The 21,996-nt window shown below is 33.7% G+C and overlaps 3 protein-coding genes across 3 annotated transcripts in view; all 3 read right to left on the bottom strand.

The window, feature by feature from the left end:
- Nucleotides 1-342: 342 nt before the first annotated feature.
- On the bottom strand, nt 343-11,054 carry LOC138331267 (uncharacterized). Its single transcript, XM_069278782.1, has 2 exons — nt 10,601-11,054; nt 343-3,863 (listed from the first exon to the last, which is right to left on the bottom strand). The coding sequence occupies exon 2, from the start codon at nt 3,296-3,298 to the stop codon at nt 1,790-1,792; it is 1,509 nt and encodes a 502-aa protein (XP_069134883.1). The 5' UTR covers nt 3,299-3,863; nt 10,601-11,054; the 3' UTR covers nt 343-1,789.
- A 1,712-nt stretch (nt 11,055-12,766) lies between these two features.
- Nucleotides 12,767-16,771, bottom strand: LOC138331265 (uncharacterized). The gene is made up of 2 exons (XM_069278777.1): nt 16,471-16,771; nt 12,767-15,632 (listed from the first exon to the last, which is right to left on the bottom strand). The coding sequence occupies exons 1-2, from the start codon at nt 16,540-16,542 to the stop codon at nt 13,866-13,868; spliced, it is 1,839 nt and encodes a 612-aa protein (XP_069134878.1). The 5' UTR covers nt 16,543-16,771; the 3' UTR covers nt 12,767-13,865.
- Nucleotides 16,772-18,830: 2,059 nt separating this feature from the next.
- LOC138331266 (uncharacterized) overlaps nt 18,831-21,996 on the bottom strand; it is a 59,816-nt gene continuing 56,650 nt past the window's right edge. Inside the window, exons 10-13 of the mRNA XM_069278779.1 lie at nt 21,243-21,350; nt 20,650-20,868; nt 19,638-19,842; nt 18,831-18,926 (exon numbers count right to left, since the gene is read on the bottom strand). Coding sequence (XP_069134880.1) covers nt 18,892-18,926; nt 19,638-19,842; nt 20,650-20,868; nt 21,243-21,350 — 567 coding nt within the window. The 3' untranslated portion in view covers nt 18,831-18,891. The remainder of the gene's footprint in view (nt 18,927-19,637; nt 19,843-20,649; nt 20,869-21,242; nt 21,351-21,996) is intronic.

Here is a 21,996-nt window from a genome sequence, read left to right as displayed (position 1 = left end):
GAAAGTGAGGTATAATAATTCTTGATATGTCTCATTACAGGTCTCATTACAGTTCCGATTAGCCTTGGACAGCTGGAGTATATATAGCTAAACCCTAATTCAAGAATATTGGAGAACCTTCTACTTCTAGAAATATCTAACTAAAACAGTAAACAAATAAACACACAGAACTTTCTGGAAATAGATCATTCTAGATCTCTACTTATAATCAACATTTTTACAAACATATTTGTTTATACATGATAATATTCTAGAAAGTTCTATAACCTAAATTAATGATATGACCTTTATAGGATGTATTGATAATAAAGCTATAGGAGTTATCTCCCTTATCTAATAACTAACTTCTATTGAATATCAATATTTCAAAGGGTTGTATTTGTTTTCTTTTATCAAATCAAGTAATGCGCCAAAACTTTACATGACATAGGGAAACGCAAAATTTAATCATCCTTTTTGATACAAAAACGCCAAATTTTTCCGACGCCAAAATATTCCAATTTATGGTATTCAAAGGTCAGGAATCAAATCAGTCTACACTTAGCGATGCTCATCAAAAATATACTCGAGTCAATGAAAGTGTTCTATACATTCTTAAAACAGTTGATTCATTTCAAATAATTCATGAATAAAATGAAATTAAAAACAAAATAAACCATACATTATATTCAAATAGATAGATAAAGTGAGTAAGGCATGGCTATAACATTATGTTAATATGGTACGATATACACATGTATATATAAAAATTAAACATTAATTAAAAAAATATTTACAATTTCATGGCGACCCTAGCTACTATTCCACATTAGAATATTACATAGTTACTTACATCGTATGTAGATATCAATACAGAAATTTCGCGATACCAAAACGAAACATGTCAATTGTAGGAATATACTTTTATGTAATATTTTTTGCTTCGTAGTATTGTAGCAAATTAACTTTACTGAAATGTACCATCAAAGATTAAATTATCTTCAGGTGGTTGTGCATGCAAGTTTTATTACATTTCTTTTTAGGAAAATGAATTATGAAAATGAAAAACAAGATATTGATAATCAAATGAAAATTGAAATAATAAAATGAAACAATACGTATTATGAAGAAATAATAACATTAATATTAATATTCCGTCTTTGCATATTACAGAGTAAGCTCCCTTGCAGGTAGGTATCGATTGTTACGTCATTATTTTGTGAGCGCAATTCACGTCGTTTTCTCCGAAACGTATGACGTTACGCTCGCAAACACATGACGTCACAATCAATACCTACCCGCAAGTGCAGATAACTCTGTAATATTCAAATTCGGAATATACCTATATAGAATATATATTAATATAAAATATACATTGTAAATATTTTAGAATCATTAGGAAGCTATTGTTTCGGAAACTTCAGTGTCTCCCAATTAATAAGTGACCCATTTATTAAAGTCAAACTCGTGAACTCACTCACAAATTAAAGTACCATTGCGGCGGTTTCCAATGATGAAACCACATCCGTTGAGTACAACAACTTCCACTTCATGTGATTGTGGCATCATTTTAAGTATTTACAGAAAGTTGAGGGAAATTGTATTGAAACGAGATCCTTTTACTATCTTATCCATGGATATATTCGCGACTTTAGTCGAAATGAAGTAAAATTTTGGTAGAATTAAGTGAATTTAATTGTATTTACATTAAATACCAGTTATGGACCTTTGTTTTGTTAACATATTGTGTTATACCACCTGGAAGAATATAAAATAATGACTTCGGGCCATAATCGGAGCGTATCTAATATTAAGAATTATACTCCTCAAATGTAGCATAATATTCCAAAAATGAGGTAAACCTAAAGAAAACAGCTACCGGTAATAAAACGTCGTATATAAAATGCAACACATGCTTGGGGAAACCGCTGTGTTCTAAATCTCTTGTGCTCGGAAACTCCGACATCAGAAAAGAGTTATTGAACCATGCAATTACATTCATGATCATTGTACAGATGAGGACTGATTCCAGTAAAGGAACACTTGGTCGGGACTTCTGACATCGGTTGGCCTGCAGTAAAAACACCACTTGTAAATAATCCTGGAGTATACTAATAATGCTTTTGTACAGCAAAATACCAGACGAGGAACCGGAAGACGTGTCCCCACCTAAAGTTTCGTAAAAATGGAAAGTGATCAGACCAAATGCCGATAACAGATACACATAATCTCTTGGCCTGAGTGGTTTAACAGATTTCTTGGGGACACAATGGTGTGATAGACAAAAGAATCCAACGAGTTGAACAGACACCATTATAACTATTATAGTTAGTTCATAAAGTTCCGTTACGGAGTGAAGTTGTTCCAAGTTTCCAATATCCATAGCTTGTGCAATGTAGCAGATTATGAGTCCAAGACCCGCAGTAAGGCTAATGGCTAATGTTGCAATATGTGACACTTTCCACCTTCGTCGTGATCGACTGACGGATCGATCAAGTCCATCTATGCTGTGCAGAAGCGGAATTAGCTCTGAATCTTGGTGATTACAATTAACTGGTCTACCTCTTTCACTGAATCCGTTATCATCATCATGCTGTATTTGTCTGCCATGATTTCTTTCACAAACATTATCCACGGAAAGGGTTTGCTCGGTTTCGTGTTGATCATGTATCCGTCTGTCACGTGATCTACCATTAGCAGCATCAATATGTATGTCACGTGATAAACGAGCATCTTCCACATATATGTCACGTGATCCACCATCAGCATCATCAATCTGTATGTCACATGATAAACGATCATCTTCCACATGTGTTTCACGTGATCCACCATCAGCATCATAAATCTGTCTCTCACGTGATAAGCGATCATCTCCCACATGTATGTCACGTGATCCACCATCAGCATCATCAATCTGTCTCACACGTGATAAACGATCATCTTCCACATGTATGTCACGTGATCCACCATCAGCATCATCAATCTGTCTCTCAAGTGATAAACGATCCTCCACATGCCTGTCATGTGATCCAGTATAAAAGCCGTCCACCTCTATTTGACGTGATGTGTCGTCAGAGTGTTCCACTTGAGTAGGAGACCAAATTTCCAGGAATATCGTTATTGATAGAAGAGTGTATTCCACAAAGGTCGGACCAACAAGTTGATGCGATTTCAGCATGAGGATTGTTAGCGTACTGTTGTTAAATATACAGGATATTACTTCATCTCTCGGTTCCATATCCCTCATATAAAAAAATGTTCTCTTCATGAAGTAGATATACAGCATTACGAGAATGTTGGCGGTTAGCAATAAAAACATAACGAAATTTACTGCCGGTGTTTACCTTAAGCTCAAACGGGGAGAAATAGGACACGAAAATCATTTCTGCGAAAATACCTAGAATCAGTACAATATTGAAATAAAATAACACATTCCAGAACAATCCGCTGTTATATTTCAATATTAAACACTCGATTTGTTTGCTTATGAACAGAGCGCAATATAACCCTGACGATAGCCCGAAAATCCAGATGAATATGATTTGAAGTTTTGGAGTACTCGTTCGTCGCCGTCTTGCTACAACAGATCTAATACCCTGTTTCTGGACCACGCATCCAAGCCTTAGTACGGCTATCATTGTGCAGACGATTATGACAGACTGTAGAACCAGGACTGCCGCAAGACGAACTTCTTCATGTCGGTGTATGCCACTTTTGGCCGTGAAGACCGTCACAAGACTGACCAGGACCAGGAACAGAACTCGAGAGGAGATGCTACAGTCATAAGACTGTGGTCCTTGAGGGCGACGGAGGTAATTTCCAGCCACGAAAGGTAGAATGAATGTCGACTTCAACAGCTTCATACAAAATGACAACATGGTCGTCTACAATAAAAAGTAGGGTTGAAGTATACAAGTCTTCACAAACGGTTAAATTCTATAAATCTATGAAAGGATGCTTGAATTCAGTAAAAGAGACTTGAATTGTGCTACACCTGTTTTGAATTTGGCAAAGACAAGTTTTAGCTGTAAATTACAAAAAAAAAAACATTTTATATATCATTATAATTGCTACTGAAAATAGTATTTTACGATCAGTAGAAAAATAATGTATCAATCATGCATCTGTGTGGGTTTTTTTTTTTTAAATATTTTAGAATGATAAATGTATAAAGCGCAAAAACATTGCATTTATATAACTTTGTGTGATAATAGTCCTACGATGTGGATCGGATCCGTGTGCAACGTACACAAACTTTAAGGAAACCCCCTAAACTAGAGTGTATACATAGCTTTGTATCACAAATGTGGATCGGATCCGTGTGCAACGTACACAAACTTTAAGGAAACCCCCTAAACTAGAGTGTATACATAGCTTTGTATCACAAATGTGGATCGGATCCGTGTGCAACGTACACAAACTACAGTGTATTTATAGCTTTGTATCACAAATGTAACTTTTCCCTCATTAGTCGCTAATGAATCAGTATAATGATATAGTCTGGGGCCTTAGGGAAATCCGTGTGCATTTTCTGAAGAAAGTTAGCGACTATGTGTAATCCATTATACATGTGTCAGTATTGCAGAAAACGTATGCCTTGTCTCCAAACCCCGCGACGGTGGATTTTTATGACGTCATCAACATTTAGCAGCTGAATCTGATACAAAATTCTGCATTAACTAAAAAAAGAATGATAGATATGATGTTTAATGACAACATAATTATGTATTGAATAATTTGTGTCATAGGAACCCTAAATATTAAATTGAGTGACGCTGAAAAGAACATTTAGGGACAAATTAGCATAAAAAAAGTCATTTCCGCACTTCAGAATTGATTTTTGTTTTTTTGCTAAAATGCTCTCAAATGAGTAAAATTATAATATTTTTCCCATTACGTTTTGTTTGTAACACATCCATCTGGTGTATGTGAAGAAATTGGGTCAAAGTTTGTGACCAAATTCTACTTAAAATTTTTGAAAATCAAAAAATCTACCCCCAAAAGTCTGTCTCCGATGTCCATCGTCTGTCTTGCATTGTAAACCATTTATGTTATACTCTAAGTTTCTTAAAAACCAGTGAAGCAAAATATATGTATTTTCACAGACCTTTGACAGCCTAAAGCTCATCAAAGTGTCCTTGTTAATTATATGGTTCCAATCCCCCCCCCCCCCCCCCCAGGGAGCGGAGCTGAGCAGAAAGAATAAGGATAAGGAAGTAGTCAAATTCTTCTGAATATTTGGGGGAAATTCTGGAATCAAATATTCTTCTAAGATTAAACGGTCTCAAGATTCTTATAGTTTATAGATAAAGTTTATGTAGGAAAACACATATTTTGCATAATGTGTTTATTTATATATTTCCATAAGAAATTAGGCATACTTGTCAGAACTAAGGACGTAATTAAAAGGGTCAAAATGACTTGAATTTCGAAATTGAAATTTCTTCTGCTCAACTCAAAGACATTATGGAATCAAAAACTCTTCATAGATTAAAGGGTCAAATTGATTAAAACATTTTTCCTTAGAGCAGTCTCCGAAGTTTCTTTTATATGATAATGATAATATTGCATACAAAGGTTTGATGCCCATTGTTTTGGGGTGGTTTTTTACAACCCCTAAAATAGGGACCGGCAAACGTTGGCGCGCGAATATTTGCAATTATCTTATTTACCTGTAATAAGGGAACAGTAAGATATTTGCCTGATATACAAACGGAAACAAAGGGAATTGTTGCTCGAAGCAGGAGGTCAAGCGCAACAGTTTCATAGACGTTCCTACTACCGAGGTCCATGCTTTGACTGTCATCAAAAGTACCTAGTCATAATAATATGAAACGAATGGTTTATTACATGACTCAATAAAATAAATTTGGCTTTGAAATCGAAAACTTCATTATTAAGAATAGAAAAAAAAATATGCACTGCATCGATGGGATTAAATGGTGTACCATAGGGGAGAGAACTGTACACATTTGGCACAAAAAAGAGTACTAGGCAGCAGAGCTATGGTTATATTTGATTTCAAACTGTGAAGTTTTGGACGGATGCTCTCAAGCTGATTCAGAAAAGTTAGAATCATAACTGGCTTACCATGTTATACAAGAAATAATTCAATTTGCTTGTAAAGAGCATCTTCATTGGCTAAAAATTTGCTTAATCAGCCCATAAAGGAAAAAGATGGTGTCGTCATTTGTAACGTTGCTTCTGATTAGCTGAGACAGTGGCGTAATGATTTCATTGACAAAATAGTCCCAAAATTAGTTTAGAATTCTGAAGAGGTTATCATTAGTACATTGAATTATATGGATTAACTTCGCGGTTTAATTCAGAGTAAACTAAGATTTTTCTGTTATATCCCCATAACATAAACAAAATCTATTCAAATTAATCCTTACATGAATCTTTATATTTTGAAACAGAATAAGGTGACTGATTTCGGCCATATCGCACTGTCGCATTGCCGACCCGCCAAGCGATCTTAATCGAAATACGACAATGCGCAGAGCGATAGTGCGCCATGCGATAAAATTATCCCGCCACGCGACAAAATCATCCCGTCAATGCGACATCATTTTCTGTCGCTCTGGCATATTGTCGCTCTTTGCTTTGCGCATTGTTGCACTGTTACATGATGCAATGTCGCTCTCCGCTTGGTGCGTTGACGCTCTTCGCTTGGCGGGGTCGCCAATACAAAAGTGCGACATGGCCGAACTCAGCCACCATACATTTCAGAAAAAAGAGGTAAAAGTAAACCTTCAATCACTATACAAGATAAACAGTAATATGACTCAAAATTATCTATCAAACTTATTACCTGTATTTCAGTAGGCTATATAATAATCCTTACATTTTAAGAAACAATGAAAACTTCATTACCACACCAACGATATCCTTCTTTCCTACTACTTTAAGAATTACTTTAATTATGGGGAAAGAAAACCTAATACTTTACATATTAGATTAAGACATCAGTGTAGTTTTCTCAAAGATGACCCTTTCCGTGTATATTTGGCACCAGGCTCTATTTGAATGCTAACCATTTCTTTTTTGTATGTCAGTTATGCTACTGCGAACAAATATGCTCCATTTTTTAAATGACCTCAATATAAAAGTTAATTTAAATTTATTACTTTATGGAAATGAAAACTTGGCTTGGTACATGTATATTGTCATGCATTAACTTGTGCAGTCATTTATAAAGTCCAGCAGAAGATTTTAAACACAATATCATTGTATATCTTGTTATATTGTACGTTATATGTTAAATTCATATATGTCATTACCTGTGAATATTTCATGCTGATAGAACTACATGTGTTTTGAAGGTTCCTGGGCTTACCGGAGTGCATTTTCTACCTATAGTATAAACGATGATGAACATGTGTGATGTCTATTGTTTACACAACCGTTTATTTTGCCCAACGACATATAAGCGTACGTATTATACATAGCTTACAGAATACGATAAATAATAGGAACATTTTACAAGCTAATGAAACATGGCCTTGCCTAATATGTACACATTATATCTAAGGCAACGTTTCGGTAGTGCATATGTAGGAAACAGGAATAGGGGTAGGGTGTGTGCATGTAGGAATATACCAGTGTATGAATCGTGAACAAAGGAAATATAACATGATGTTGTAAAACATTACTTAATGTCTTCCTTAAATCAAAATCAGTTTTATAAAGACAGCAGCTGGACATATTTGTCTGAGGATGGCGATTCTATAAGATAACGTTATCGCTAACTTTTTCTGTTATTTTAGTTTTGCTTACGATAATAATATAGAATTATTATTTTCGTTTTTCGGAAACGTCTTATTGCCACATGCGGCGGCCCATGGCAAAGATTACTAAAGATAATGTCTCTTGGTGGAAAAACCAACGACAGCAAACTTTTAACTAACGTTTTTGAATTTGGAATAGCATTTTCATTGGCAATCAAACTAAATTGGAATAGGTAAAAGGAAGATGGTACGTGTAATCTTGATGTTAATAAAAGTTTGTCGGCTTCTGTAAGAAAAGAAAAAAAATTGATGCTGCTCATAAATATCATGCACATAGTTTCCTTAGCTATGCTATATGCTTGATATTGCGATTTGTAAAAAAAATATAACAGTTATAGTTAGCGTCAAAACCATACGTTCAGCAGACATATAAAAAAAACGTTTTTCAAATGTAAATGCTATTATTGAGAGAGCATCAAACGTGATTTTCCAGTAGGTAACAGGCTTGTGACGAGCCTCTTAGTTAGATTCCTGTATTCTGAACGCCTTGTCAGAAATGGAATTTCTTATTCTACTCATGATTGTTTCTTGCTTATATACATTGTTGTAACAGTAGAACAAGATATATACTAATAGAACTATCAAAACCACATAAAACTTTCATATTTGTCCAAATGTAGACCGCTAACAACTTGACCGGAAGTCTAGGACGGCACGAAAATGACTTAAAGGAAATGGCCGCCGGATCCGGAAACAATAAAGCTCGATAATATCTACTTCAAACAAAAAATATTTTAAAAATCGGTTTTATGTCCAACATATATTTTTATGATTTTGATATATTTGGGTGATATCAATGGTCTGTATAATAAATTAAAAACATCAAAAAGTGCTTTATCTTATGAATATAGTGGAAATATATTACCTTCACCTCAATTTTAGCAAGGAGTCGGGCGTTATTATTCTAAAAATGCAATAAATGTCGGGATATATCTTAAAACTGTATGCATACGAGTAACACTCATACATTTATTGACTATATAAAACAAGTATAAGTTATGTTTATGATAAAGGTTACCAGAAAAAACGTTTTATTTTTGGTCTTCTGTGATACGGATATTGGGGTCATCGGCCATCTTAATGACGTCATATTGACCACTGGTCGCGACTCCATGGAACAAGGCATTGTTTTTCTGATGCCCACGGTTGTTCTTAACAAAATGGCATATGCCTTGATATTTCTTCACGAAATGCACACGGAAGCCTTTTTTACGCCCTAAGGTACCGGACTAATATCAAAATTTTGTTGATTGTATATATCAAACGAAAGCTGGAATCGTTAACGAAAGATAAAATTTAGGTGAAAGACTTTCCTAGATAGATTATACGCTGAATGTATAATGTAGCGTATCAGGTACTGATGCTGGTCGGTTGTTTTTTCCGAGTACTCCGGCTTTCCTCCACCAACAAACCTTACACGCCCTTACATGACCCTGGGTGTTAATAGGACATTAAACTTATAAAACCAGTACCGGTGTAGTGTAGCGTCTATTTATAGTAACACAACTATAACTTTTTATCGTTACTCGTTAATTAATCAGGTTAATGCGGTCAAAATTCTTTAAAAGCAAAGTTTAGCAGCATCTCTTTCGATGAATTTCATCAATTATCTCCTATACTAAGCAGAAAAAGCTAAACTCTTTTACGAAAAACAAACTTTGCAACAAAACTGTGATCCATCACTATATCTCCCTCGGACTATAGAGGATATATCACCATAAGCCATCAACCTTTGGGTCACGAGTTCGAATCCCATGTGGGGCAGTTGCCAGGTACTGACCGCTGCTCGGTCGTTTTTCTCCGGGTACTCTGGCTTTCCTCCAACAACAAACCTGGCACGTCCTTACATGGCCATTGCTGTTAATAGGACATTAAACTAAAAAACCCTAACCTATAGAGGAAGTAGCACGTCATCTCTACGAACAATAGACGATGTCGACAACTACTAGGGTGAATAGATAAATATCGTCGAAAGAACTCAACAAAGACACTTCCTTTATTGTTTTCATGACCAAAAATGAATCAAATATTTTTTGAAAAAAACCCACTTCCTGCTAGGGGAAACAACTAGTAACCTGATAAAGCAGACAATGTCAATGGATACACTCTTTGAAAATAAAAATAGAGAACTATAGATTGTCATTTACGACTCTGGTACGACTAATATGATTACGATTTCCCAATACAGACCTGAGGCAAAAATATTCATTTAAGTTTTGATATTTTAGCCTGTGCCTCTATCGCCGTGAAAATACATTTCATGTGACTGGGTTATTCATCCTATTGAATAGTTAAATGGAGAATTGACTTTTTGTGCTTTTTGCTTTGAAAACTTGGAGTCTGACTTACCAATACCTAGCGCCTCAACGACTATTAAAAATGATTCATAAACATATAAATAACATATATGTCAATAAAACTAGCTCAATCTAATATCGTTTAAGATAGGGGGATTGTGGTAAAATTTTGAATCAATTAATGAATCAATTTTATTTTATTTGAATATTTTGTTTGTTAGGAATCTGGTCACCCAAACATCTAAAAGGGTGTTCGAGTCATTGAAGTTCGAGTTAACAATGTCTCTAGAGCATAAGAACAATTTAGAAAAAAAACACAGTTTAGATACAGGATACCAACTGAAAATGACCAACGACTATAACACACGCATTTTCCTATCAACTCTTGGACTAAAATCGGTAAACACAAACTTAAAAATACATGTTGATGTTAAATTACAATGTTAGTATAAATATATTTCTAGTTTTAAATATAGTATTTTTATGTAAACAACCAACAAATAAGAACAATAAAAGTGACTGACAAGTCCTTACCTTGGTATGTACCTAGGCGTGAGGTATTATGTTCTGTTTTCTCGGTGTTCGAAGTCATAATACTATTCCTCCGAAACTACCAGGAAGATATTCACAGGATTTCGCACCGGAAATGTATCATATTTATCAAAAGATTATTGTAAGTTGGTGTTGTCAGTGCATGTCTGGTAAAGTAACCCACTTATGAAATAGCAATTTTAATGTGCAGATGACATAATTATCATTTTCCACTGAATTATCCTGAAGGATTTTCTGATAAACAGAGCGTTACGTTTGGTCATCTCTTATAGGATTACTCAAGGATTAGACTGTCGCCGACCTGGGGCGATCTTTAATTATCATAGGAGAAATAATGAAATTAGAATTATAATGTAATATACGATATTATTGTCATTTTCTTGGAGGACGATTTTGATAAACAGATAAACAGGGCGATACGCTTTGTCATTTAATTTAAAAACACCAATGACCAGACTGTTACCGACCTGGGCCAATCTTTCATAATCGTAACGTACGTAACATGTATCAACAAGGAAACGAACAATTCTTACATGTTTATAGTTATATCTGTTCAAGTTATGGTCTATTAATTCATTTAAGTATGAAGTAGATTTTACACATATAGCAGGCTATGAGTGTATATAGTGATACGGTCGTCTTCTAGCTTCGTGCTAGCTTCTAGATCAGTCGGTAGAACAACGGACCAGTGAGTCCGGGGTCGTGGGTTTGAACCAGGCTTTATTTGATGCCATAGACCACTCCAGGCGAATGCTATACGGGACTGAGAGGCTTCCTTGGAGACAGAACATGGGTTAGTCTGTGTTCGGGGGCTAACACGTTTGAAAGAGGAAATAGTGTAGCAGGTTTTAATTGTACGTAGTGATACGGTCGCCTTCTAGCTTCGCGCTAGAGGGTTTTTTCCCTGTAGCTCAGTCGGTAGAGCGGCGGACCAGTAAGTCCGGGTTCGCGGGTTTGAGCCCGGCTGGCCTGTTTCACAAAATATTAGTGTTTATGTATAATGTGATATCATATAAAAAGTGATTTTCGCGATTTCGTTGGATATTGTTTGAGTTTAATCGGTTTTTACATAATTTATTTGGTAATTATGCGTATGTATACATTTGTTCATATCGCGAAATTTCCATCTCTTTTCAAATAATGTCCAAATCACATAATTAAAAAGATAGATAGTTCTACAAGTCTCAGAGCTCACCTAAGATGATTTGTGGATATATCGAAGTAGACTTATTGTGTAACTTTGTTAGTTTTATACAGACATCATTATCTAGAGTTAATGATCATCTAACTACCTTGATGTGATAACGTACGTCATATGTCAAAGGTCATATGTTAACCGCAGACGTTATATACATAGAAATGCCGTCGAGGGATATGATGTTTAGTGCAATATTTTGATTTGTTGTCAAATTATTTTTTTATGCTTAACAATCCAATAATAATTACAGAAAAAAAAAAAAAATTTTTATGACCAACATACTTGCAACAAATTCATTGTTATAACATCGTATTTTTCCTTCCCCGTCATGGTTCCTATAAGATGTATAGAATGTGTGTTTAACGAACTATGCTTATAACAAAGTGATTTGTTGAACTTGAGACTTACATCATGATCTGGCTGCGCCCTTTTAAGGACCGCAGAATCAAACCATTTAAAGATTTTTTGAAATCCCCTTATGGGCACAAGACTCCATAGAGAGGTGAATGTTTAAGAGCCTACATCAGTTTCAAATGTTTAATGTAGTGGTTGGGCAATACAGGTAGATGTAAAATATGTAAAGACATTTTCAAACTCATTCAAGTCTGTTAAGGACAGGGGGATGTAATTAAGATAGGAATTGTATGAAAATTTTGGCCATTTTTTGGTTCGAATTTCAACGCAATATGGCGACCCTCACCTAAAATTTAGCAAGATGGTACGTTCGACAAAAGAATTATCCACAGGTACATGTATGTGAGATGACCTTCTTCAAAATTAGTGATGGGTGACCAGACTTCAAAAACTTCATTCAACCTGGCCATTGACACACGTTAACATTGCCGTCCATGGGAAATCAATTGGTTCTGCCGTCTCTTTAAGGCATTGACTTCAGTCATATTAGTAATTTCGATTGAATATAAGTGAATACAAAAAATACAAAACAACCGTTAAAAAGAAACAAAAAAACGAGTTATTTTATTAAAAGTAGATACATATTCTACATTTACATGTATCTGAACTTCGTGACGATGAGAAATGCGTGCATTTCATGTGAAGGAACCAACCGAAACACTATTTAATTGTAAAAAAGTGTGTATTGTTTTTAGTTCTTTATGAATATCTTAATTGAACTACAAACATCACTATGAAACAGACACTAAAGAGTAGAATAAAACTTCAAAAAGATAACAATCTAAGTGTTTCAGGAGGAAATTTATTCACGAGGAAACATAAACGGTTACTATGACCTTTAAGACATAAATAGATGTTTCAACGTTACGTATTACTATTGCAATTTGTCCCGGAAAATATGTATATTTAAACCTAATTTAACCCCTTATTAGGTCAAATGTCGACTGGAAAATCCTAAACACACTCAAGCGTCTCTAGTACTCAGACCATGATAAAACAGGAAATAAACAGGAAATTTTATTTATATAATTTGACATATTTTGAAGTCCGAAGCAAAATACGCGTACTCTTTTTTTAACTTCAGTGACGTAAATGAAAATACAGTTATACAAAAATATTTCCATATTTCATATTGATAAACGGATTCCACAAATTTCAAAACAAAATAGCAAATAAAAAAGATCGCATATAAAAACATCACCTATCAAAACAATGACATATATATATAATGTTTTGTATGCATCTACTGCAGCGTACACTGGTTCTGATCATAGTCATATCAAACAAACAAACAAACAAAACACAAAAACAAACAACATGAATAAAAAAGTAAAAGGAAAAAAAACGAAAAAAAAACAAGTGTGTATTTGTTGATTCTTCTACTGTATAACCGTTGTACATGTACTTATTTAAGCTGTCTATATTTGCTGATCTATCATTATAAAATTTCTACTTAAAACCATAATGAAATCGCTATTTTGGAAGTCTTGTTTTTTGATTATCACTTGCAACGAAATCGTGAGAATATTGTCTTCGCGATAACATGAAAAATACAACATTTTAAAGAAACGTAAGCTCTCAAAATAAAGTGTCTGGAAAATGAAAGTGGCCAAAAAAGATATATGAAAATTCACATCAGGAACGAAACTCGTCAAAGGTGGCATAATATTCTAAAAACGATGTGAACCTGAAGAAAACAGCAACCGGTAATAATACATCGTATATAAAGTACAACAAATGTTTGGCGAAAATGGAGTGTTTTAAATCTCTTGTGATTGGAAATTCTGATATCAGAAATGACTCGATAAACCAATAAACAAGGTTCATTACCATTGTGCAGATCAGAATCGATTCTAGTAAGGGCACGCTTGGTCGGGATTTTTGACATCGGTTGGCCTGCAGTAGAAAAACCACTTGTAAATAATCCTGGAGTATGCTAAGGATGCTTTTAAACAGCAAAATACTAGACGATGAATCTGTAGACGCATCACCTCCTAAAGTCTCGTAAAAATGGAAAGTGATCAGACCAAATGCCGATAACAGATACACATAATCTCTTGGCCTGAGTGGTTTGACAGATTTCTTGGGGACACAATAGTGTGATAAACAAAAGAAGCCAACTAGTTGTACACATGTCATAATAACTAGTGTAGTTAGTTCGTAAATTTCCGTGGCGAACTTAAGTTGTTTCAAGTTTCCAATATCCATAGCTTGTGCAGTGTAGCAGATTATAAGTCCGAGACCCGCAGTCAGGGTTACAGCTAATGTTGCAATGTGTGACACTTTCCATCTTTGTCTTGACAAAATGATTGGCTGCTCCAGTTCATCTACGCTGTGCAGAAGTGGAATGAGCTCAGAATCACGGTGGCTAGAATTAATAGACATTTGTCGTTCACAGTATCCGTAATTATCATTATTCTGTATTTCTCTGCCATGTGTTCCTTCACAAACATTAACCATGTGTCTGTCACGTGATCCGCCATCACTATCACCTTCCTGTCTGTCATCTGATTCACTCTCACCATCTTCCACATGCATGTCACGTGATCTACAAGTATCACGATCTGCTTCTCTGTCACGTGATCTATTATAAGCATTGTCCATCTGCGTTGGCGACCAGATTTCAAGTAGTATTGTGATTGTGAGAAGGCTAAACTCTACTGATGTCGGACTCAGTAGTTTATGTGACTTCCGCTTGAGGATCGACACTGTACTGTTGTTTTCTATACACGATCGCAAATTATCTTCAGGGTCGAAATAAATTGCATACAAAAATGTTCTTTTCATAAAGTAGATATAAAGCATAACAATAATATTACCGGTAAGCATTAGAAACATAACGGAATTTACACACGATGTTTGCTTTAATTCAAATTGTGAAAAATAAGACACAAAAATCATTTCTGCAAATATGCCCAGGATCAATACAACATTGAAATAAAATAGTACATTCCAGAAAAATCCACCAGCATGTACAATTACAAAACACTCGATCTGTTTGCTGATGAACAAAGCGCAATATAAGCCTGACGTTAGACCGAAAATCCAGATAAATACGATCTGAAGTTTTGGAGTACTCGTTTGTCGTCTTTTTGCTACAACGGATCCGAGGCCATTCTTATGCACCAGACAAACCAATCTTAGTACAGCGGTCATGGTACATGTCATGATTATCGCCTGAAGAATCAAGACGGTTCCAAGACGATACTGCCCGTGTCGGTGTATGCCACTGTTGGCCGTGAAGACCGTCACAAGACTGACGAGGACTAGGAACAGGACTCGGGAGGAGATGCTACAGTCATAATACTGGGATCCTTGTGGACGACGGAGGTAATTTCCAGCCACGAAGGGTAGAATGAATGTCGATTTCAACAGCTTCATACAAACTGACGCCATAGTCATCTACAAGAAAATTGGTATTTTGTACATAAAATAAGTCACAAACCGCCACCATTGACCAAACAAATGATAATAAAATGAAAAATATAATAATAAGTAGAATAATTAAAAAAATAAATAAATAAAAATACATGTATAAAGAAAATAAAATAAATAAAAGTACACAAATTCAACAATAAATTAAGAGTACATAAGGCACAAGATATAAACTCAAAGGTACCAATGTCAATAATCGGCATTGTATTCAGTTTGTAAGTAAAAACATAGAAGAAAAAGCTAAATAATTTAATAGCCAGTAATGTGGGTTTTTTGTGTTTTGTTTTTGTTTTGTCATTATATGCGGAACACCATGAAATAAATATTTAAATTGAGCCTCTTTAAAGGCCCACTACGACTCCCAAACAAAAATTAATAGTTTCTAAAACAGCCCAATAAAATCATACGAAAATATAATGTTATAGCGATGCCTAAGATAATTTACAAAATCAAACAATTGCCTGATTCCCTGTGTATTCAATGCTAACAATAAAGATTCATATTGCTGTTTTTCTGTCTAGTGAAATAACTAACGCGCGGTTATTAGAACGACGGCGGGTAACATAAGACGACACGCGTTATTAAAAGTAAAATTTAATTATTATAATTAAATTATAATCTAATTACTGTTTCGTTGCTTCAAAAGTTAAAGTAACATTTAATTTATGATAATTAAATTATAATCTAATTACTATTTCGTGTCTTCAAAATTATCAATCTCGTTTTACATTCACATTTGAAATATTATACCTCGTTTCGGTTTAGATAAGTAATTGTTAATGTAAGACATTCAATATTTACTTACCTCGGCTAAATCTCTTCGCCCTTGGTCTATAGTTGTGATAGAGTGTTCTTTTTCATCAATGTTCTGTATCATAATGGTCCTATTTTTTTTACCCACCAGGAAGATATTTGAGTGACTATGTCCGTTTTACAGGAAATGTGTCATGATCATTAACACAAGATCGCGAGACGATTGGCACGGTCAATACACCGTAACTTCATCTATTTGTAATATTATGTAACGCATAAATGCACATACAATAGTAATGTTATTTTCTAATTTGTTATTAATGTCAGAGATTTTGAATAATTATAGCGTAGAGCTAAAATATATTCTATTTCATTTCAGAATTCAGACTTGATACATATACCAACGGTTTATAAGTGATACATCTGTGTTGTTGTCACTTTTTAAAGTGATCTTGTTTTTAGCTGAAACAAATAATGCGCCATGCTTGAGTACGACTTAAAACGAACTGGTTTTATTACCTCCAGCTGGAGAGTTACACAAGGGACATAATAATGATAATACAATATCATCACAACATCTACGTCCTTGCATTCACACAATAAATCACAGGTTTTAGAATTAATCAAACAGTATAAAATGTGTTTGACAGTAAAGCCACCTTATTTCTGCCAAATTCAAATCGCCATGAAAATAATTCAAGCACATGGACAGTAGAACCCTATGATTATATATTTAAAAATAATTAAACTCATATAAAAATATGTCAGTCATAAAACAAAAACAAAACACAAAAAAATGAATTCGCCGCCAAAATAAGTTAGTTTACAGGACATGATTACATCCCATACTAGCGATAACAATTTTGATATAAAGCCTGAAAACGAACAAAAGCTGGACGTGAAAGTAAGCCTTGGATTTCTTAGAGTCAAATGTATCTTAAATATGATTTGAAAATAGGCCGCATTTGATGGGAAATTATCTTAATAATAATAAGCCGATAACGTTCTGTGTTGTTGTTGGTTCCTATAAAAACATGTATATGTATGAATAAAATCCTGATTGCTGATAAAATTAGTATCAAATGTGTTAAATAATATATCTTATCTGTTTTGGGTTTTAACATATGAACTGTAAATCGAGTCAATCTTGGTCATGTGAGGAATTCGATATAATGTTACTTTATCACACAAACACCTAAATGGAGTATTTTTGTCGAACATGTGCACATTTATTACAAAAGAGAACGAACGTTATACATATATTAAGTGATCATGAGTATTCTGTCGGTTACGATGGGTGTTATATGAAAGCTTCCAAATACTAATTCTTCAGAGGGAGAATATTATATAAACATTAAATAGTATAAATATCCCTTCCACAAAGTTTCGGCCTCTTGGCCATCTTCAGGTACATAGAAAAACAAGAAAAGCTAGGTGAATTCCATCTTGTTTCTTTTCATTATTTGTAGTTACTCACCTGTATTAAGATTCCATAGAAATGGAATACCGTACAGCTGGTTATTTTCGTCGGGAAGATATTTTTACGTTTTCGCGTTCCATTGCTGTATTCGCCAAAATTTGAACCGGGAAATATTCAAACATTGATGTGACTATCTTTTAACTTCATCGGGATATGCATAGCGGATTCTCACAAAAGTTTACAAAAAAAAATCCTTTCATACCCCGATGAAGTTAAAAATCAATTAATTATAGAGAAATGATTAAATCATTTATACCCTGAAAGCCTAATCGCGAACATTTAAATTCGCGAAAATTTGATTATCCCTTTTTTAGCTAAAATCGCAAAAACTTTGAACCGCGTAAATAACCGGCTATAAGGCCCAAAATAAGATATGTCTGTTTAGGGTTACATTGGCAAAAAATCGGGTCGGTAGGTCGTGAGGATTTTTTTTTCATATAAAAAATAATGGCCGGAACCGGAGTCTGAGATCGAAATCCCGACTTTTAATTTTTTTCGTTGAAAAGTGGGAAAAACTTAGGGTTGGGGGTAAAAAATTAGGGTCGGTCGGGTAACCCTAAGCAGACATATCATTTTTTGGCCTAAGGTAAATTTTATTGAGTATTCAGTTTTCTTGATAATAGTGGTAAATCTTGAATAAATTTAACTCTATTCCTTTATACCGTTTTGATATTGAAGACAATGGTAAGAATATGCGGGTGTATCTTATCTTTCAACTGTTCACGTACACAAGCCTCAAACACACGACACAGACATTATGTGTAAAATTGACTGCATTTGAAATTACCAGAATTTGCTAAGACAGCTACCAAAGAGATTTAATGCAGATGACGCTTACACAAACAAGTGATGAAAAAATATAGACATTCTAATGTTAAGTCCGTTGATTATAGATCAAAATGTTCTGTAGTAAACAAATAGCCTACAACAAGTCAATTATTCAATTTTATTTTCTAAATCTATCACTAAATGTCGTTGTTGTAGCGTTGATCCTTAATTAATCTGGACTGCAATCGTCGGAGATGCATCTACAAAGAAAGAAATACACATAAAACATAAATACACAAGGCAACAGAGAATAAGCAGACGAATGAGGTTAAAATATGAATCAAGAACACCAAATAGCTCTGTAATGCAGATATGTGTTTTTTTACGTAACTCAAGCTTTGGCAAACTGTACAACTGGTTTTCTGTGGTCATCAATGGCTCAAATTTTACATCTGGGACACTACCTAGAATTCCACGTTACGCGGATGTCAAAAGAATACAAATGTATGTCATATTATATTATTTGTATGACATATTATATTATTTGTATGTCATATTTTATTATTTTGTATGTCATATTTTATTATTTGTATGCCATTTTTTATTATTTGTATGTCATATTATATTATTTGTATATCATATTATATCAAATGTATATAATATTTTATCATTTATATGCCATATTAAATTATTTGTATATCATATTATATTAAATGTATATCATATTATATTATTTGTATGTCATATAATATAATTTGTATATCATGTTATATTAAGTGTTTATCATATTATATTATTTGTATGTCATATTATATCATTTTTACATCATATTATATTATTTGTATGTCATATTATATTAAATGTATGCTTTATTATTTATGTCATATTTTATTATTTGTATATCATAATATATTATTTGTATGTCATATAATTATATAATTTGTATGCCATGGTATATTATTTGTACTTACTAGTTCCACCAATGGTCAATACTAGTTCACTTTTCGATGGCAGGTTGACTTCAATGGTTTTGAGGGTTACTCCATCCTTCTTCACTCTAATAGAGTAATCGCCCTTGAAATATCGTTTATCCGTGTATGTTTGCAGGGCTCCAGACCAGTTCGTCCTCCACACAGTGTTCACAAGGTTTACATACCTCCTGCCAGCTTCGTTCAACTAAATAATACATCATAATAATGGCTCATGAGTAAAATCGTTGGTTTGAGATATTTCACTTTGTTGATTTGAAAAAAAATTACCAAAACCTATCTTTGCTAAAAAATACACTTAAATCCACGTTAAATAACATCAACCCAATGTGGTAAACACAGATTTCAAAGACAAAACATTGAAGTCTTTCATTAAAGAATCGGCCATGAATGTTCATTTTGACGTAATATATGTTACCCACCGTTTTTAAAAAAAAAACATTTTTCTGATTATTTCATTTTATTATAACAGTAAGTTCTGATCGGCTGAGACTCAGGTTGTTGTGTTACATCTCCATAACAATTTTTAAGTTAATTGTTAAAAATGCTCCACCGCCGATAGAGCATAAATGATAATCTTTATTTGAACAAAAATTGGTTTTTAATCATGAATACATATGTCTGATTAACACAAACAATAATATAAGATGATTTACTTTTGTTTTGGTCCATGTTCATTTAGTGCGTCATTCAATATAGAATTGCATATTACAGAGTTATCCAGTAGGTATTGATTGTTCATGTGTTTCGGACACAAATTTATTAAACGACTGAATTGCGCTCTTGAAATAATGACGTATGAAACCCGCACAAACGTTTGCAAAGGAGGACATAGTGCCATGGTTGTACGCAAATAAATTACTTTTGTAAGTAAGAAAAATACTAATTCGTCAATGCGCCTGTAATTTTAAAAATAAAAATACCATTCATCAGCGGTGAAGCATCTTTAAATAACTACACCGATAGGCCACTTTGCCAGAGTCGTTATTCTTACCGATATAGAATCTATGCCTGTCGCCAAAGCGGCGTTTGGCTTCCATATTGCCTCGGACCAGAAGCCCCACAACATCACGCCCTTCACCGCGTTGTGGCCGAAGCAGAGGTTTAGTATGTCTTCTATCAAATAGGCTTTGGTAGCAACGTTAGTTTCATTAATAGACATTTCTGTTATCCACAATGGGAGACCAGCTTCTGCCATTTTGTCCAGACGATACTGAAATGACAAAAACGTGGATTCTAGAATTTACAGAATAATTGGTTACTTACATATCAGTTCTAAATATGATATAATATAAGTCAAACTGGCGGTTAGGTAATTACATTACTGAAGTAGGAGTTCGAGGAGACAGGTTTCTCTGAAGGTGATCTACCAAGTGTTCAAGATAAATGTTCACGACTTCAAAGGGACGATGATAATACTTCCTGCAATACGTGTCATTAGATTTAATAAAAAAATATTTCAAAATTCTTAGTCGACATTCTTCAAATTAAATATTGTTCTCGAACTACACAGTTGCTTGAGGTTCAAAAATACATACAAAAGGGTTTGTGAAATTCGTTATAACGAGATTTTTTATGGTGACCTACCTTTAGTTGTGTGATGTCGATGATACTGGACTGCAGGTGGTTCTGTACACCAATACCATGAAGTGGTAGTCCGGCGGCCAGGTAAGCTTTGGCTTGGTTTGTTATTGCCTTCAAAACAATACACTCATAGTATATAATAACAATAACGGGAAGACAAAAGTTAACATTGATATTCAATTGTTATAAAAGGAAAATAAAAGCTAACATTGATATTCAATTGTAATAATGGAAAATAAAAGCTAACATTGATATTCAATTGTAATAATGGAAAATAAAAGATAGCATTGATATTCAATTGTAATTAATAATGGGAAAATAAAAAATAACATTGATATTCGATTGTAATAATGGGAAAATAAAAGTTAACATTGATATTCAATTGTAACAATGGAAAAATAAAAGTTAACATTGATATTCAATTGTAATTAATAATGGGAAAATAAAAGCTAACAGTGATATTCAATTGTAATAAAGGGAAAATAAAAGCTTACATTGATATTCAATTGTAATAATGGAAAAATAAAAGATAACATTGATATTCAATTGTAATTAATAATGGGAAAATAAAAGATAACATTGATATTCAATTGTAATAAATGGGAAAATAAAAGTTAACATTGATATTCAATTGTAATTAATAATGGGAAAATAAAAGATAACATTGATATTCAATTGTAATATCAATTGAATAAAAAAATAAAAGTTAACGTTGATATTCAATTGCAATAACGGGAAAATAAAAGTTAACATTGAT

The sequence above is a fragment of the Argopecten irradians genome, chromosome 9 (genome assembly GCF_041381155.1).
Source record: "Argopecten irradians isolate NY chromosome 9, Ai_NY, whole genome shotgun sequence".
Taxonomy (NCBI): Eukaryota; Metazoa; Mollusca; class Bivalvia; order Pectinida; family Pectinidae; genus Argopecten; species Argopecten irradians.
The sequence above is the reverse complement of the archived record's forward strand: the minus strand, read 5'-3'. Positions and strand labels throughout refer to the sequence as shown.